The sequence below is a fragment of the Vigna radiata genome, chromosome 4 (assembly GCF_000741045.1).
Source record: "Vigna radiata var. radiata cultivar VC1973A chromosome 4, Vradiata_ver6, whole genome shotgun sequence".
Lineage (NCBI taxonomy): Eukaryota > Viridiplantae > Streptophyta > Magnoliopsida > Fabales > Fabaceae > Vigna > Vigna radiata.
The window spans coordinates 14,317,381-14,334,652 of NC_028354.1; the positions used below are offsets into that span (position 1 = coordinate 14,317,381).

The 17,272-nt window shown below is 30.9% G+C and overlaps 1 protein-coding gene across 1 annotated transcript; it reads right to left on the reverse strand.

The window, feature by feature from the left end:
- Positions 1-190: 190 nt before the first annotated feature.
- Positions 191-15,545, reverse strand: LOC111241518 (putative disease resistance protein At5g05400). Its single transcript, XM_022780163.1, has 5 exons — positions 15,359-15,545; positions 13,894-14,001; positions 1,734-3,423; positions 964-1,139; positions 191-204 (listed from the first exon to the last, which is right to left on the reverse strand). The coding sequence occupies exons 3-5, from the start codon at positions 3,383-3,385 to the stop codon at positions 191-193; spliced, it is 1,842 nt and encodes a 613-aa protein (XP_022635884.1). The 5' UTR covers positions 3,386-3,423; positions 13,894-14,001; positions 15,359-15,545.
- Between the last annotated feature and the right edge of the window lie 1,727 nt (positions 15,546-17,272).

The window sequence follows — 17,272 nt, forward strand, 5'->3', positions numbered from 1 at the left end:
CATCATTGCACATTCACTTATAAAAATGCTTTGAAGATTCACCAAACTTTCAGCCATAGAGAATGATAGTAAATACTTTAAATTACCGCAATCTGTCACATTCAATGTGAGCAAATTTTGAAAACCATGGTTACATTGATCACTCCATATCTTATGGATGTTGATGGAGGATAACTCCAACCATTCTAATTTAGGAGTTGAGACCTATAAGAACACATAAAATGTCACCAGAATAAGACTTCATTTCAAAAGACTTTTCTCCCAAGAGAAATGACAAAACATAGACAATAGATTTTTTATATTTCTATTAAGGGAAGAACATTATAGAAATTAAACATGTAATTATGATAAGGTTCTCACATACCTTTTCATTGAAGAGTGGAAGACAAGAATTGGTGACTTTATGCTCAACATCAACAACAATATCTTTGTTCCTTTGTTGGAATACCTGGTCTTGCAACGAGTGTGCACTACCACGAATCTTATCAACACTATATAAATAAATAAATGTTGGTAGATACTTCAATGTTAAAAGTCGTAACTGGGGAAACTCAATCTTATCATAGCTGATAGTATGAATTTGACTTTCTTTTGAAACTATCTCCTTCAAAGAATCACAATCACACACTTCAATTGTTTCAAGCATAGTGAGGAGCTTAACCATAGAAAATAGGAAAAGGTTTACCAATTTAATGCATGTTTGAATCTTTATGACCTTTAAATTGCAGAAAGAGGTCTCTACAAGATTATTGTCGCATATTATTTCCAAATTATCCAATTTGTAAAGCCATATGGATTCTAATTTGGGAAAAGCCACAAAAGAGTGAAACCGCTCCCTTGGATTGATAATATAGTTAATGCCAAAATTGTTTACGATGGATAAATGTTTCAAATTTGGAAATCCTTCAATATTTAATTCAAAGAAAATATCTTGAACATCATTGAGTTCTCCCAACAACAAACGTTCAACAGTTTTGAACAACATTTTAATCCATTTTTCAGAATGAATATCAATACCTTCTTTTAGGTTTATTGCCAAAAATTTCACCTCCTCATACTTGTCAGGAACTCTGAATTCTCCCACTGTAAGCAAGTTAAGTAAGTTGAATTCACCAATGACAATCTTGTAACTATTCAACCTGTCAAAAAACAAATTCTGAGGAAAATGGGAAGAACAACGAATGTGTATGTCTAGATTTCGTAACTGATTCAAGTGCCTCAACTCAGAGAGACTAGCATTTTCACTTTTCATATTCTCTTCAGCCTCCCATATAATCGAGTTGTCTCTGATATAAAACTCCTCTAAAATGCCCATCCTCGGTATGATATTGAAAGCTATTTGTCTTAGTTTTAAGCAATTGCCTAAGTCAAGAAATTGAAGCTTATCCAATTGCCCAAATTCAAGAGGCAAATTTTCTATATTAGATCCTGAAAAAGTAAGGATTCTTAAATTCTTTAACTCACCAATGATTGATAGGTTCTCTCCTAAAGAGCACCCCTCCAAACAAAGCATTCTCAATTTTTTTAGGCATTTTATTGATGAAGGTAAGCAAGATAAATCAATACCAGCCAGTACCAACACTCTGAGTCGAACCATAGATTTAAAAAGTTGATCTGGTATTTCAAAAGATTCATTTTTATTGTCAATATGTAAGACTTCGAGTCTAGGACAATGTATACTCTCAGGAAGCTCATCATTGATGTCACAAAAGTGTAGAAAAATGGCAGAGTACCTTTCAAAGTCATTTTCGTGAGGCCACTCATCAAGTACTGCATTTTTCATAAAAAGCACGTGTTTTTCCTTGGATAATATTGAAAGAGCAACATCTCGCACAATGTCATGCATGTTGAAGCGGTCAATAGAATAACTTTTAACCAACAAACTCGATTCTTCTAGCTCTTGTATAATCTCCTTTACTCTTTTCCTTGCATTTGTAATTGTGTGGACTCCTGGAAGCAAATTCAAACCAACACAAAATTTCACCAAGTCCATAATCAAAGCATCATTTCCCATTCTTGCACAGTGTAAGAAAATACTCTTAAGCTCCTCATTTTTTAGATGATCATAGCTCAACTTTATTGAGAAGTCAGTAAATCCCCATTCTGATGTAAAATTTTGTCTTTTAATTTGTTGACAGACATCTTCCCATGTGGATAAGCTTTTATTCTTTAGTGTCCTTCCTATGGAAACTAAGGCTATTGGAAACCCAGCACTCCATTTGGCAATTTCAGTAGCATTCTTATCAAACTCAGAATTTTTCACACCAACAACTTTCTTAAGCAAAGTCTCTGATTCCTTTTCATCGAGCACTCCTACCGAAAATATTGAGCTTTGTTGAACATCCATTTCATTACATAATACTTGTTTATTTCTAGATATTAGAAGAATTTTGCCTCGTCTATAATCGTTAGACAACTTTTCCTTTTTCATCTTATCCAAATCAACTTTTGACAACTCTTTGATTTCTGTCTTATTATAACCAAAATCAGATGGGTCATTGTTGGAACCAAAATCAGACATGTCATTGACTTCTTGTTGGCTTGCATCATCATTACATGGAATCCCAAGTTTATTAAAGTCCAATCTAGCCCAAAGATCATCAAGGATAATAAGGGTGCTCTCCTTTTCATTCTTTAACCTCTTTCGAATACGATCTACTCTTGCAATCTCACTTTCCCCTTCCAATTTCATTCCTAGCATGCCAGCAATTTGCTCTTGAATGTTTTTGAAGTCAGGATTTCCTGTAATATTTGCGATGATGACTATCTTGAACAACTTCTTTTCTCGAGCTTTCTTAGCAATTTCTTTGACTAAAGTGGTCTTTCCCACACCACCAGGCCCATAAACTCCAATCAAACCAACTGTAGAGTCTTGCAGTGCTTTCATGATCATCTCCATAGTTTTAGTTCTTGATCCAAAGCTTTCATAACCATTGTTTGAAAAAGTAGCATCAATGGATGGAAATTCTTGGTACGAAACATTGTCAAAAGAAGTTTTCCAAAGCTCATCTCCTATGATTTCCTTCACCATCTTTGTAGCTTTTCTGCCCAGTTGATACCTCAGTCGGAAATTATTCGGAAAGAAACCAAATGAGCAAATTGTCTTTGCATGACATTCATCATTAATATAACTTTTATATTCTTTTATCTTATCATCCATGAGCGTTAAGCAATGATGAACGTCCTTTTCAATTTCTTCTGCATTCCTTAGTGCATTATCAACTTGATGTTGTAGTCTCTCCTTATTATGTTCCAACTTCTCAATGTAAGATTCCAACTCTCTAATTTTGTCTTTGTAATTAAAAAAGTAACCCACTTGTCGTTTGACCACACTTGCAGTAATATTAAGTGCACTTTCAGTAGCTGTAGAGACAATTGGATCCATGGTCCCTTGATAATGGACGCTTTGGACTTAATTGTTTCCTAAATAATACAAATGCAAAATTTCAGATTTTATTAAGAAAAGCAAATAGATAAAACGTTCATACAGAGAGAACAGGTATGTTTATAAATATTAGAATAATTTATAAATAAACACCACATTAAAAGGGCATCATAAGGTTGTTAATGAAAATTGAATAAGTTACATTTATAATCACATTCATGCTCGGTGGAGCGGTGTCTATTATTGCCATGTCACATGTATACTCACTGGAGTGGTATCGAAGGCTGTCAAAAAATATTATGTTCACATGCAGATAAAGTATTATATTTTGTTACTAAAAAAAATTAAAATTTATATTTTATATTTTTTGTAATTTTATTTAAGTTTTATTTTAAAAAAATAAAATTTATATTTTGTTGTGATTTATTTAAATTTTATTTTAAAAAAATAAAATTTATATTTTGTTGTGATTTATTTAAATTTTATTTTAAAAATTATAAAATATTTTATATATATATATATATATATATATATATATACACGAGTCTTTTAAAATCATATTTTTTAAAAAGATATCTAACTAGTAATAAGAGAGGGAATGAGTTGGATTTTTTGTTACAGAGAAAGTAACATGTAGATATTACCCGTGTCCAGTCCTAATAATACCTATTTTGGCAATTAAAATTTTTTAGCTATCTTTTGATTATTATTTTTGTGACTTTTATTTAAAAAAATAAAAACTAGTTGTAAGTATGGGTTCCTAACGTCAAATTATAGTATAGACATAATTTATTTTATTGTGCTTATTAGGGGTTTCATAGTCTCTAATTTATATTTTTATTATTAAATTACAAAGTAAGTTAACTTTCAGTGTAAATATTAGTATATTAAGAGATAAATTTTTATCTCTTATTCTTCTTCTTCTTTTGTCTATTTTTAACTTCGTTAATTAGGTTTCGATAATAAGTTATCTAATTAAGCACTAAAACTTTTAACACAATATTTTTAATTAAAAAATATAAATAAATACAAGATTCAATCCAAATTTGATATAATATATAATTTTTATTTTAATCGAAGACTCAGTTAGTTCTTTATCATTTTTCTAACTATACATTAATTGCTTTCAATTGTGTATAAAAAGTCCAACTTAGCTAAACTCATTTTCTCTCATTTAACTTAAGAGGTGAGAGGTCTTTTAAGTCTAGAGAGTGTGAAAAAGTTGTAGTCTTTGGAAGAAAAAAAAAACAGAGAGAAAATTTGTTAGCAAACTCACCTAGTCGTCTTAGTAAAATATTGATTCTTGCTTCATTCACCAGTGGATCGCAGCACGTTTGTGACATACAATTATAGTGTAATTTGATATAATATCTTTAGAATCTTCCTAATTAGAAAAAACAGATATATAATCTTTTATTTTATTTTATTTTTCCTAGTTTTTCTAGTTTCCTTATTTTCCTTTTCAAGAGAACTAGATTATTAGAAATAGAGGGTATGAGAATGTATTTTTCATAATTCAGAATAATAAAATAAGTCATATTTTCTACTTGGTATCAAGAGCTTCCGATCTTGGGACTCTGTTCCGCTACACAGTCGCATCGCCACCGCTGTCTGACCACCGTCGCTGTTGCCATCACCGGTTGGGGTCGTTGATAGGCCAGAAAGGTGCGCCCAACACCGGCGACCATAAACGCCGCAGCATAGTCGCGCCACCGCCACTGTCAGACCATCGCCGCTCTTGTCGTCGTCGGTTGGGGTCGTTGATAGGGCAGAAAGATGCGCCCAAATCCAACGACCACAACGTCGGAAGTCGCTCCGTGAGAGGTGCTGCCACGAGCCGCCACGCGCCGCCACCGTTGTCGGCATGTGTAGCCCATGCGCCCACCTCCGGCGAGACCAACTCGCCGCCACCGCCATAGAGAGGGTCATTGGAGACTCCTGAGTCTGTTCCTAGGGTCGGTGACAACCCGTTTAGCCTATATTTGAGTAGACATGAGTTTTAAGTTCTGCTCTCTTTTTTTCTCAATGCGACCCACTCGTCGCCGCCGCCATAGACAGAGTCGCCGGAGCCTCCTGAGTCTGTTCCTAAGGTTTGTGACGACCCATTTGACCTTTTCTTGAGTAGATCTGAGCTTTTAAGTTCTGCTCTTTTTTTCTCAGTGTGACCCATAGGTCGTCGTCGTCTTGGAGACTCCTGGTTGCGTTATACGGGATGTCTAAAGTAAAAATTATTCCTTCGAAAGGAATGGATGAATCAATGAGTAAGACCTTTGGATCATGTACTTTGTCCATAAAAGGTAAGTTTGCCTCAATATTGTTGATCATGTGTCTCAAGGTATTTGGATCCTTGATTTGGGTGCAATTGATCATATGACACCATTTAGTGTGTCCTTCGACTCATATGGTAAAAGAAATAAAGAACAACTTATTACAGTTGCGAATGGTCAGGGTATACCTATATGCGGCTCTGGGAATATAATTTTGGACTCATCTATTATATTGAAGGATGTTTTACATGTTCCTCAATTAACTAATAGTCTTATCTCTGTGCCAAAACTCACAAAGGATTTAAATTGGTCAGGGTATACCTATATGCGGCTCTGGGAATATAATTTTGGACTCATCTATTGTATTGAAGGATGTTTTACATGTTCCTCAATTAACTAATAGTCTTATCTCTGTGCCAAAACTCACAAAGGATTTAAATTGGTCAGGGTATACCTATATGCGGCTCTGGGAATATAATTTTGGACTCATCTATTGTATTGAAGGATGTTTTACATGTTCCTCAATTAACTAATAGTCTTATCTCTGTGCCAAAACTCACAAAGGATTTAAATTGTTCAGTAACATTTTTTCCAACTTATTGTGTTTTTTAGGACCTTGCCACGGGGAACACAATTTTAACTGCTAAGGAGCAGAGTGGGTTGTATATTTTAGTGTTTAATGCCCAATGCAACACAAAAAACATGAGTCAATAAGCTACATCTGAGATGTGCGCAAAATCTCAAATATGGTTACATCATCAAAGGCTTGGGCATCCTTCATTTAGTCTTATCAAGTCCTTGTTTCCCCACTTGTTTACCAAAGAGTCTGTTGAGTCTTTTAATTGTGATATTTGTCCATTGTCAAAACATCATCGTGCATCTTATCCTATTAGTCACAAAAAGAGTATTTCTCCATTTGATTTGATTCACTCTGATGTTTGGGATCCTGTCATAGATTCTATTTCCAGAGCCAAATGGTTCGTTACCTTTATTAACGATTGTACCTGTGTCATGTGGACATACCTTTTGAAAAATAAATCCGAAGTTTTCTAAATTTTTGTTAATTTTTTCCATCTTGTCCAAAATCAATTTGGAAAATATATCAAAAGAATTAGGTCTGATAATGGTACTGAATATGTGAATCATGAATTTCTCAATTTTGTCTCGTAATGGTATTGTTCATGAACTAACTTATGTTAACACCCCTCAACAAAATGGAGTTGCAGAAAGAAAGAATCATCATCTTCTTGAGTAACTAGAGCTCTTCTCTTTCAAATGTTTGTTCCAAAAAATTATTAGGGAGAAGTTGTGTTAACTATCACATATCTCATCAACAGGTTACCCACTCGTATCTTAAATAGCATTAGTCCTATAGAGTCTCTATTGTCTTTTCTTCCTTCTTGTTCCCTACTAACGAGTCTACCTAGTCGAGTCTTTGGATGTGTTGTTTTTATTCACTCTCATTATCCTAACCGTGGTAAATTAGATCCCAGAACTCTTAAATTTGTCTTTATTAGGTATCCTCCTAATAAAAAAGGGTACAAATGTTATCATCCTCAGAGTTGTCGCGTCTTTATCACCATGGATGTCACCTTTTATGAAACAAAGTCCTTTTATGTCAATCCACCACTTTAGTGAGAGAAAGCACTTGAAGTGGATAAACTCTCCTTCTTGTCATTACCATGTTTGTCTTTGCAGGGTGCCCAAGACCTGAGCAATGAAGCTACCATGAGTGAGGAAGAAGAGGAAGAAGACAATTTTTTTGGCAAAAAATATGAAAGAAGAGAACAACCCACTTCGACTCTCGAACAAGAAAAATTGTCTAATCCGGAGGTAAGGATCCCTAAAGATATCAATGAGGAGCAGGTAAGTATTAATGAGGATTTACCCATTGCATTGAGAAAGGGAAGAAGATCATGTGCTAAATATCCTATTTCTAAGTATGTTTGCACTAACAATCTCTTTAATAAGCACAAAAGTTTTATTACTGCCATTGATGCCACAAAAATTCCTACCTCAATCCAGGAGGCCATGAAACTTGAACATTGGAATCAAGCCATGAAAGAAGAGATGAATGCATTAGAAAGAAATTCAACTTGGGAGATTGTTGATAAGCCAAGAGACAAGAAGGCAATAAGGTGTAGATGGATATTCACAGGGAAACATAAGGCAGATGGGACAATAGAAAGATATAAAGCTAGATTGGTGGCAAAAGGATATACTCAGACATATGGGATTGATTATGAGGAGACATTTAACCCAGTGGCAAAGATGAATACAGTTCGAGTTATTCTCGCTTTGGCTACCCATTTTGGATGGGACTTACACCAACTGGATGTGAAGAATGCCTTTCTTCGTGGAAATCTAGATGAGGAAGTGTACATGGAGATTCCCCCAGATTTTGAAGTGAAAAATGAAAGAAACAAGGTATGTCTCTTGAAGAAAGCATTATATGGTCTTAAGCAATCCCCCAGAGCATGGTTTGGAAGATTTACAAAAACAATGGTTTCCTTGGAATACAGACAAAGCCAAGGAGATCATACTCTATTCATAAAGCACTCTTCTACAGGTAAACTCACTCTATTGCTTGTCTATGTGAATGATATGATTATTGCAGGAGATGATGAAACAGAAAAATTGGCATTAAAAGAAAAATTGGCAACTCAGTTTGAAATGAAAGACCTAGGAAAACTCAAATATTTTCTTGAAATAGAGGTTGCCTACTCCAAGAATGGAATTTTCATCTCCCAAAGGAAATATGTACTTGATCTCCTCAAAGAAACAAGAAAGTTGGGATGTAGAACCTCAATTGTTCCTATAGAACAGAATCACAGAATTGGAAGTGAAGAAAGTGCTCCTGTAGAGAAGACCCAATATCAAAGATTGGTGGGAAAATTGATTTATCTATCACACACAAGACCAGGTATTGCTTATGCAGTTAGTGTAGTGAGCCAATTTATGCATGATGCAAGAGAGAGATACATGCAAGCAGTTGACAAAATTCTCCAATACATGAAATTAAGTCCAGGAAAGGGACTATTATTCAAAAGGGAAGACACATTGACTATGAAGATATATACTGATGCTGACTATGCAGATTCTATTACTAACAGAAAATCTACTTCTGGGTATTGTGTATTTCTTGGAGATAGTCTGGTAACATGAAGAAGCAAAAAGCAAGATAGAGTATCTCGTTCTAGTGCAGAAGCTGAATTTCGAGCCCTTGCTCAAGGAATGTTTGAAGGACTCTGGATGAAAATCATTTTGGATGATCTTAAAGTCAAAGTGGAGAACCCAGTGCAACTACACTATGAAAATAAGTCTGCTATGAGCATAGCCCATAATCCAGTACAGCATGACAGAACCAAACACATTGAAATTGACAGACATTTCATCAAAGATAATTTCGATAGAGGCTTTGTGATTACAACTCATGTTCCTATAGAACTTCAAATGATAGATATTTTTACAAAAGGGCTTCCTCCGGGTAGATTTCAAGATCTTGTAGGCAAGTTAGGAATGATTGATATTCATTTACCAACTTGAGGAGGAGTGTTGTAATTTGAGATAATATCTTTAGAATCTTCCTGAATAGAAGAAATAGATACATAATCTTTTATTTTATTTTTCCTAGTTTCCCTATTTCCCTTTTTAGAAGAACTAGATTATTACAAATAGAGGATATGAGAATGTATTTTTCATAATTCAGAATAATAAAATAAGTCTCATTGATCGTCAATTTAAAGTTTATGGTTAGAGAAATTAGTCTCCCTCGGCTGTCCCTTTTTAGGTTTCTCTTTCTTTGTTATTCATGTTTGAGAGTATTATTGTTTTGAAGTATTGATCGGTTGTAGGAACTTGTTTGTATTTTTTTACTCTATTGCACCATATTTGATCTTAGTGAAGCATGATTGATTGATTTATGTATGTGGGTTATTACTTCTCACGTTGAGAAGGTTTTTCCACATTAAAAATATTGGTGTTCTCTTTTGTGATTATTGTTGCAATTTGTATTGTTGTTGTTCCTCGTAAATTCTTGCAAGTTTGGGAGTTATTTTTGTTACATACTTTGGTATTTTATTTGTTGTGTTGTTTCTCCCATGGTTTGAAAGTCTACTTTTAAGCTATATTTACTTGCTTGAATGATGTAAGCAAATACAAATACAAATACAGTTGCTTTAAGTGGTACAAATTATTGTTTGGCGAAAGGCAAGATAAAAGACTTGTTTGTGAAGAAATTGAATCTTCACATCTTTACCACATAAAAGTAATATTCTATGTTGGTGAAGAATGGGACTTTGAACACCAAAAGGTGTGCGGTTTTATTCGACAATATGTAGATGACAATGTTTATAATAACATTGCTAAAGAGACACAAGCTAGAACTTTGTGAGAAAAGATTAAGTCTTTTGAATTGTGTTTTTTGAGTTGTTTGATAAATTTGAGGTACAAAGAGAGTTCTTCCCTTTCAAATCACTTAGATGAGTTCCAAGGGCTCCTAGATCAACTCTCGGGAATGAATATCAACTTTGATGATGAAATTTTGGAACTATATATTTTCGGTTTCAATTACAAACTCTACCTCTAAAGGCACAGTTTCTTTCCAAATGGTAAAAAGTGATGCTTTAATAAGGAGAAGAGAAGGAAGGCACATGGTTCTTCTTCTTAGTTTGAGATGCTAGTCACAAAGAAAATGAGAGAAGTCAAAAAAGGAATCAAAAGGTGATGGAGAGAAGAGTAGGAGTAAGTCCAAGTTAAGAAAAAAGAATATGTAGAGTAATCAAAGGCTTGATCATATAAGTCAAAAAGGGCTAAATGGGTTAGCCAAAAAGAATGTACTTTTAGGATTGAAGAGTGTAGAGTTAAAGAAATGTTCTAACTACATGGTTTGTAAACAAACCAAAGTATCATTTAAGAAGCATCCTCCCTAAAGGAGGTAAGAGTTGCTTGAATTAGTACATTGTGATGTTTGTGACTCCTGAAAGTAAAGTCGTTTAGTGATGCATTTTACTTTGTTACTTATGATTGTTTCAAGAAGCTATAGACCTATGCATTTCTACAAAAGGATCAAGTACTTGAAAAGATAAAAAATTTCATGCTTTTCTTATGATGCAATAAGGAAAAAGTTAAAATACATTCGTATGATTTGGTCTTAGTAAGACATTATCTTATAAGTCAATATGTATGTTGACTTAGAATTAAATTTTACTTTCTTATGAAAAAATAAAGATAATGGAATACTTTCAATCATTACATTGAATTGAATGGTTGAGTGGAATAATTTAGAAAAAACTAATTATATTCTATATAGTTCAAACATTCATTTCATTTTCAAAAGCTTCTCATTGTTGATGGAGGAAATAAAAGTGTAGAGGATGAAATGGGTGTTGTGGCTTGTGCATAAGAACACACAAGAAAAAGTGGAAGATGAAGTGATTTTAAATTTTATTATTATTATTAAATTTTTCATCAAAAGTAATGAGATAATTTCAACAAGGCTATGAGTGTGCAGGAAGATATTCGTATACTCTTTTTTTTTTTTAAATATTAATTTATCCTTTATATTTTATAACAACCATAATGCATTTCCGTTGTAGGTTTTTGTCGGTTGCATTTTTGGGTTTGAACAGTGACAAAGACAGATTATTGTTGAACGTGAAGTTCTTCAGTTGAGTGGAGTAATTAAAAAGGTAGTGCTAAAGTTTTTTCTAATTAGTAAATAGAGACAAGAATTGAAATGTTTGTCACTAAATTCGTAGTCTTCCATAATAAACAAATAATTAAAATAATAACCTTTTCTATTGTTGTTCAGGTGATTTGAAATTTTGGTAATAATCAAACATAAAGAAGTTCTAAAATTGATGAGTAACAAATATACGGTGTCATAATTACAGGAAAAAATAATCCAAAAAGAACCGCCACTTTATATAATATTTATGATTTCAACAACATATTTATATTCCAGAATAATAAAGGATGCATCACTTCACAAACAAATAAAAAGAGCAATCCAAACATAATATTTTAAAAAATTGAACTATTCCTAGTTTCGACATATTTATTCTTAAACATGAGAGATGCTCATGAAAATCAATATAAATCATAATTTAAACTAAGAAAAGCATAATTAACATAACTAATGCAAAAAATAGAAAGATAAAAGAAAAAGACTGTATTACTCAAATAAGTAACTGAACTTTTATATATATATATATATATATATATATATATATATATATATATATATATATATATATATATATATATATATATATATATATATATATTAAAAAGATGAAAACTAATTATTTATGCCAATACATAAAACAGAAAATTTCTTTTATGAAGTTGTAATTTAAAATTAAAAAATAAAATAAAATAAAAATAATTACTATATTATTGTTAATAATATGTAGGGGAGGGAATTGATAATATATATATATATATATATATATATATATATATATATATATATATATATATATTAATCTTAAAATGAAATTAAAATCATCATTTAAAATAATAAAAGTATTATCATTATTATCATTAAAATTATTATTTTTTATTTTATTATAAATAAATCTCTTGCACCTAGTACAATAATTAACTGCAAAAAAAATTGGAAAAACAAGTTTAAATACTCTTTTTGTTCCTATTTTTATGAACCTATTTAATGTGTGATTTTTTTTTTAGTATTTCAATGTGGTATTTAATTTGGTAAATTATTTCAATTTGGTATTTTTCATAACGTTATCTAAATTGTTAATAGAAGATGAATTATATATGTCATGTGTAAGTTCATATTTTTTTTTAGTTATTTATTCTTTTCTAATTTTTCTTAATTTAGAAAAAAGTCATTTATATATTAAGTCAATATAATACCTTGTGATAATGTTAGTGTCATGTGTGAATGTCTTATTCAATCTCAATCTCAATACTCTTTAATTTTTTTTAATTTAGTCTCAATTTTTTTTAGTTTTGTTCAATTTAATCACAATTTCATTCATCTCTAAATTGAAACTAAATTTAATGTTTATTTAAATTCACATTTTTATTAAATAGTTTTTTATTTTTAAACCATTTTTAACTGTATTATTGAAATATAATTATTAGATTTACGTTTGATTTTTTCTACATATAAAAATATAAGGTTAGAATTAGTTTAAAATAATAAAGAATTTTTTTCTTATTCTAAAAATAAATTAGAATTTTTCTTTTAATTTTAAAAATAATGACGAATTTTTCATATAATTTTAAAAACAATAAAGAAGTTTTTTTCTAATTTTAAAAATAATGAAGAACTTTCTTCTAATTTTGAAAAGAATGAGATTTTTTTTTAACTTTAAAAATACTGAAGAATGTTTTATCTAATTTTAAAAGTAATAAAAAAAATTCTTTCTAAAATTTAAAATTTAACTAAATTAAAAAAAATTAATGAAATTTCAGATTAAATTAAATAAAATTAGCGAAAATTAAGACAAAATTAAATACAAAGTAACACTATTATATAACACAATTTTAACTTGAACTATTTTTAAATTGAAAAAATAAAAAAGAAATTATGAAACGGGACACTTAAGTTTATCTTTAGTTAATAATTTAGATAACATTATAAGAAAAATCTAATTAAATATAATTTACTAAAATAAGAACTATATAAAACATCCGAAAAATAATCTTATATGAAATAAAGTTGACCAAAATAGAAATAAAGAAATTTAAAAAAAATCATTCGGTAATTACAATATTCATTTTCATCAAATTTTTACGTTTTGAAAGTGAAAATTCAACCCTCTCTTTGAAATATGTGCTTTTACTTTTTTTAAAATACGTTAAAATAAACCGAAGAATCACTCCTGGTACCGTAAATCTGTTGAAGCAAGAGACTTACAAATTGTGTTGCACTGATCTAAGAAAATGGGTTTTTGAAGAGGATGAGACTGAGACAGAGTTAGTAGCTTCTTTATAACTCACATTCTTTGTTCACTCAGCTCTAGCAACCTTAATTATCCTAAAGTATGATGCCTCTTCAAAACATAGGAATTTTATATTTTCAAATAATGTTAATCCTTATATCAAATTCCTAGTTTAGATATCATAGAAACAAAATCATTGCAAGGTTATACAACAAACCAGTATAAAAATAAGAAAGCAAAATACATTAAGGAACAACAGAAAATAAAAATGGATAGCAGCTATGATGTTATAGAAAATATAACTGGAATCGAATAGATTACATACCAATGGAGCCTTTTCTTCTACCTGTAAGCCTGGAGTCTTTTCGTTTTGCTGGAAGCTTTAAACTAATCAGTTTGAGTTGAAATGCCAATTCCAAGGTGAGGATCTGCACTAAAAATGGAGATTTTTTTTTTTTTTGGAAAAATTATTTAAGCAAATGATTTTTTTTTTTGGAAAAACAAAGTAAAATGAAATAAATACAAAAGAAAATCTTTTTTGTTTTTTTTTAAATGGTCTACAGAAAATTAAATTTATAAATGATAAGAAAACAAATTCGAACTGAATGAGCTGAAATAGAGACGAATTTTTCCCCTTTTTTATGAGTTTTTTTTTTTAATTGTTGTAACACAAAAATAGTAAAAGACTTTTAAAACTTTTTTTTTTTTAAATTTGGAAACCCAGATGAAAAGAACAAATTAGAATGTAAATGTAAATGCAAAATGTTTAATCCGATTGCAACACCAGATTGTATTCACTGAAAAGAGAGTTTGGCTTGGTTGGTTTCTTAGAATGAGCAAACAACGATTGAGAACGGGGATGGTTTCTTGTGAGAACTTCTATGTCATCATGAGAGCCTAAATTCTTTGCTTGGGAAGAGAAAGAGTGAGAATTAAGAAAAGAAAATTGAAGAGAACCTTTTTCTTTCGTTGAAGAAGAGACAGAAAAAATTGAGTTACTGAGAAGTTTTGAACACAGTAAGATCAGGGAAGCCTTTAAGCACATGCAAGCTTAATTACTTTTGAAAAGACATAGATTGTTCAATACTTCAGAACAAACAAGGCAACTTTAGTTTTTTTTCTTTTAAAACAGTAGAGTTCCTTATCATAATATTCGGTTATAAACTATTTCAAACTTACTGTCAAAAGGAATGATCTTCTTAAACTCATTGTAAGAGAAACCAACAAGAATAAAATTGTAGGTCCCATATCTCACAATCATCATTGTGGTTTTTTTTGTTAGCAGAAAAGTTTGACAAAGTGTGCTTTTGTTTTCCTTTTCTTTTGGCATATTGTAATCGATGAAGGATCTTTGCATACAAATTCTTCGCTTGAACAAAAAAAAAGTAGATGTGAATAAGCAAAAGGGAAAGGAATAATATTTTATTTTTCTGTAGAGTAGATTTGTCCGTCTTCTTAATAAAAAAATAATAAACATATTAATGGTCAATGGTTAGACAAAGCCATTATCAAGTTTGTAGAGATCAAAAACAGCTGCAAACTGAGTTTGAAGGAAGGAATATTAGGTGTGTCTAAGTGAACACTAACTTACCATAGTACAATCAAGAAATACATTTCAAAACATAAAATCTAAAAGTATAGGCGTTGAGTAAATAGGTCAATTCACAGATAAATATGAAGGCAATGAATTGAAGTAAGACCGATTTAAAGGGGACAATGGAGCGGCTGAGAAAGTAAAGGAGCTGAAAGGGAATGGGAAAATATGCAATGGCGATGAAAAAGTTACTCACTTTCTGGCAAACCAGGACGTTGTGATGCTCCAAAGAGTTGCCGGTGACGAACATGTGCTCCAATTCCCAATCTCCGATTTCAGTGCGTCGCCTCCTTCCTCTCCCGAACGGCGTCGTCTCGTTGGCGCCCAAACTCAATGCGTAGTGCGGGTTCTTCTTCTTCTTCTTCTATGAGCTTTTTCTTCTTCTTAGCGCTGTCACATTGGGGATTCTTCTTCTTCCTTGAGCTTTGTTACATTATGGATTCTAGAATCAGAATGTAAATAGTCGGAATTGTGTTGGGAAATTTATATACTAAAAGTCTAAAATGTATAATTTAAAATATTAATTTTACATTTCAAATTATACCGTACCAAAATAAAAATATAATATTTTTTTGTCTTAAAGATCTAAAAACTCACAATTGTAATCGAAAAAAAAAATTATACATACGATATTTAAAAAATTATGAGTTGGAGAAATAAAAACATGGTGAAGGAAGCAATGGTCTATCGGGGTTTCTTTACCGCGTTTTCATTTTTTTTTATCTTTTTTATTTATATTTGTTTTGCAAAATCTCTGTTTAGACCAATGCATTCATAAAAAATTACTAAATTACATATTTATTCAGAAAAGAAGATATTTTTTTATCTGTTATTTTATTTGTATATGTTTCACGAAATCTTTTTTAAAAACAATATAATCGTAAATAAGCCTAAATAGAAAATTCAAAATAATAGAGGAAACTGAGTAAACAGCAGTTTCTAAATTATAACTAAAATTACCGTTACAGTACCTTAAAAAAGTACAAAGTCAAACAATTCAATCCAGAAACAAATACAAAATCACAAATATAGAAATGTATCCATTTTCTAAAAATAAAAAATCACATCATCCGTGTATAGACTTATATACAGGTGACTTGAGTATCTTTTATTGTTTGGATGGAATCTCCTTATTGTTGAGAGAGGAAGATTTGTCAACAAAAAAACTTTCTTACACTCAACTTAGTAAAAGAGTTAAATTTTTTATTAATATAATGAATATCTTAGTAAAAGAGGTAGAACTTTTATGAGTGTAATAAATATAAATAACTATGAAGTGAATATTTTCTAGAAAACATTAATTTTATTTATAGGATCAACATAGGTGAGTCTATGTTTCTATTGAAATAGTAGTTATTGAAAAATATAATAATAGTATAAAAAATAGTAACAGAATGATAAATAATAACTATCATATCAATATATCAATATTTAGTTATAGTATGTAAATATGACCTAAATAGATATAAGTTTGAGTTGCTTTATAATAAAAAAATTTAGAAAACCTTATTGAGCCATACTTTTAATATGTCTATTGTAGGAACATAAGTCTCTAATCTCGAGATTTTGGTTTTATGTATTTGGTCATATGCCTACTTGTGTGGCTTGCATAACTGTTTGTAGGTATTGGCCTTAAGGTTGAGTTTGTAATATAGTTGGGCTGATTGGTCATGTTTGTAGATAGAGGAGGCCTAGTTTATGATTGGTTTCGGCTCTTAGGTCATGTTGGTGGAGTGGTCGTTGAAACCAAGCTCATTTAGTGGCTCATCCAACCGAGCTCTCAGAGTATATTGGTGTAACATCCTTTTAGGATGTCCTGTGTAATTTGTAAAATGTTCATAATTTATGAAAAAGTTTTAGGTTAAACCTATTCGGAAGTTCCTATTTTCGTGTTTTTGTCTCACATTCGTCTTTGGCTTATTTTTTTTTTTTTGCCAATTAAGTCTCTAAGATTGAAAAATTGTTAAAAAATTGACCTTTGTCGTTAAATCAAGTTAACGGAGTTAAATTTCAACTTAGCTATGCGGATGAGGTGGACAAATATTTTTACATGGTCTGCACAGAACCTTTGACGTGGATTTTATTATGGAAATCTAGTTATTATTATCAT